A 1,023-nucleotide genomic window follows, 5' to 3' on the forward strand; every position below is an offset into this window, starting at 1 on the left:
ATGTATATATATGTGTATGTATATATGTGTGTGTATATATATACACATATACTGTATATACACACATATATATGTATATATATATATATATATATATATGTCTTTCAGGTGGTTGTATGCAAAAGGAGGAGTATATACATACATATACATACATATACACACACACATAGTGTATAAATGTATATACGCAAGTCTTTGGGGTGGTTGTGTGCAAAAGGAGAGTTCAAAAGGTGGCAATTGTGCAAGAACAAAAAAGGACCATATATACACGTATAAAGTCTTTTTTTTTCTTGCATAATCAACACCTTTTAAACTCTCTTTTTGCACACTACCACAACGGTACCGATTTTGACTGCTGTATGTGTCATTTCCCCCCTTTACACTCTTCTACTCATCCCATGTCTAACTTGTTGGAACGACAATAAAGAATACTTGATTTACTTGATTAATTACTTGTGACCAGTTGTTCTAATTGACTAATTCTAATTAGAATTAATTAGTCTACTTCTAATTCTAAATTAATTGTAACCCTACCTAAATTTCCATGGAAACTGGCAGCATTGGGATTGATTCGAAGAGCGTGAAGAAAGAATCCCTCAGACTCCTGAAAAAAAAGAAAAAGTAAAAGAAAAAAAAGAAAAAGTAAAGATTGAGATGCATTATTATTATTATTATTATTTAGTGTTTAGTTTAATGTAAATTTTATTCCCCAACTTACCTTGTATTTTTGTAATTTGCCCAAAACATTGGCTAATGAAAACATGAGGGTGGGATCATTGGGGATAATCTTCAGAGCTTCACGCCCGACCAATTCTGCTTGACCCAAGTTACCTGTGAAACAGAACAGATTTCGTTTTTAGTGGTCATTTTTCACGGCCTTAGAGTTTCTCAAATTAGGTTAACTGGCCTTAACTCTAAATCAGAAAGAGAATATAGCTCCTTGCTTCCAGTAATACCTTGAGATATGAGTCCTAACAAAGGAGTATTCTGAGATACAAGCACAAAATATTCACTTGGCAGCAT

At 32.8% G+C, this 1,023-nt stretch overlaps 1 protein-coding gene across 1 annotated transcript in view; it reads right to left on the minus strand.

Annotated features, from left to right (window-relative positions):
• The window catches only part of LOC103399028 (transmembrane and TPR repeat-containing protein 4-like), a 3,423-nt gene extending 2,464 nt beyond the window's left edge, over positions 1-959 (minus strand). Inside the window, exons 1-2 of the mRNA XM_008337778.3 lie at positions 719-959; positions 535-604 (exon numbers count right to left, since the gene is read on the minus strand). Coding sequence (XP_008336000.2) covers positions 535-604; positions 719-763 — 115 coding nt within the window. The 5' untranslated portion in view covers positions 764-959. The remainder of the gene's footprint in view (positions 1-534; positions 605-718) is intronic.
• Between the last annotated feature and the right edge of the window lie 64 nt (positions 960-1,023).

This window comes from Cynoglossus semilaevis, unplaced genomic scaffold, assembly GCF_000523025.1.
Source record: "Cynoglossus semilaevis isolate Cse_v1.0 unplaced genomic scaffold, Cse_v1.0 scaffold3303, whole genome shotgun sequence".
Lineage (NCBI taxonomy): Eukaryota > Metazoa > Chordata > Actinopteri > Pleuronectiformes > Cynoglossidae > Cynoglossus > Cynoglossus semilaevis.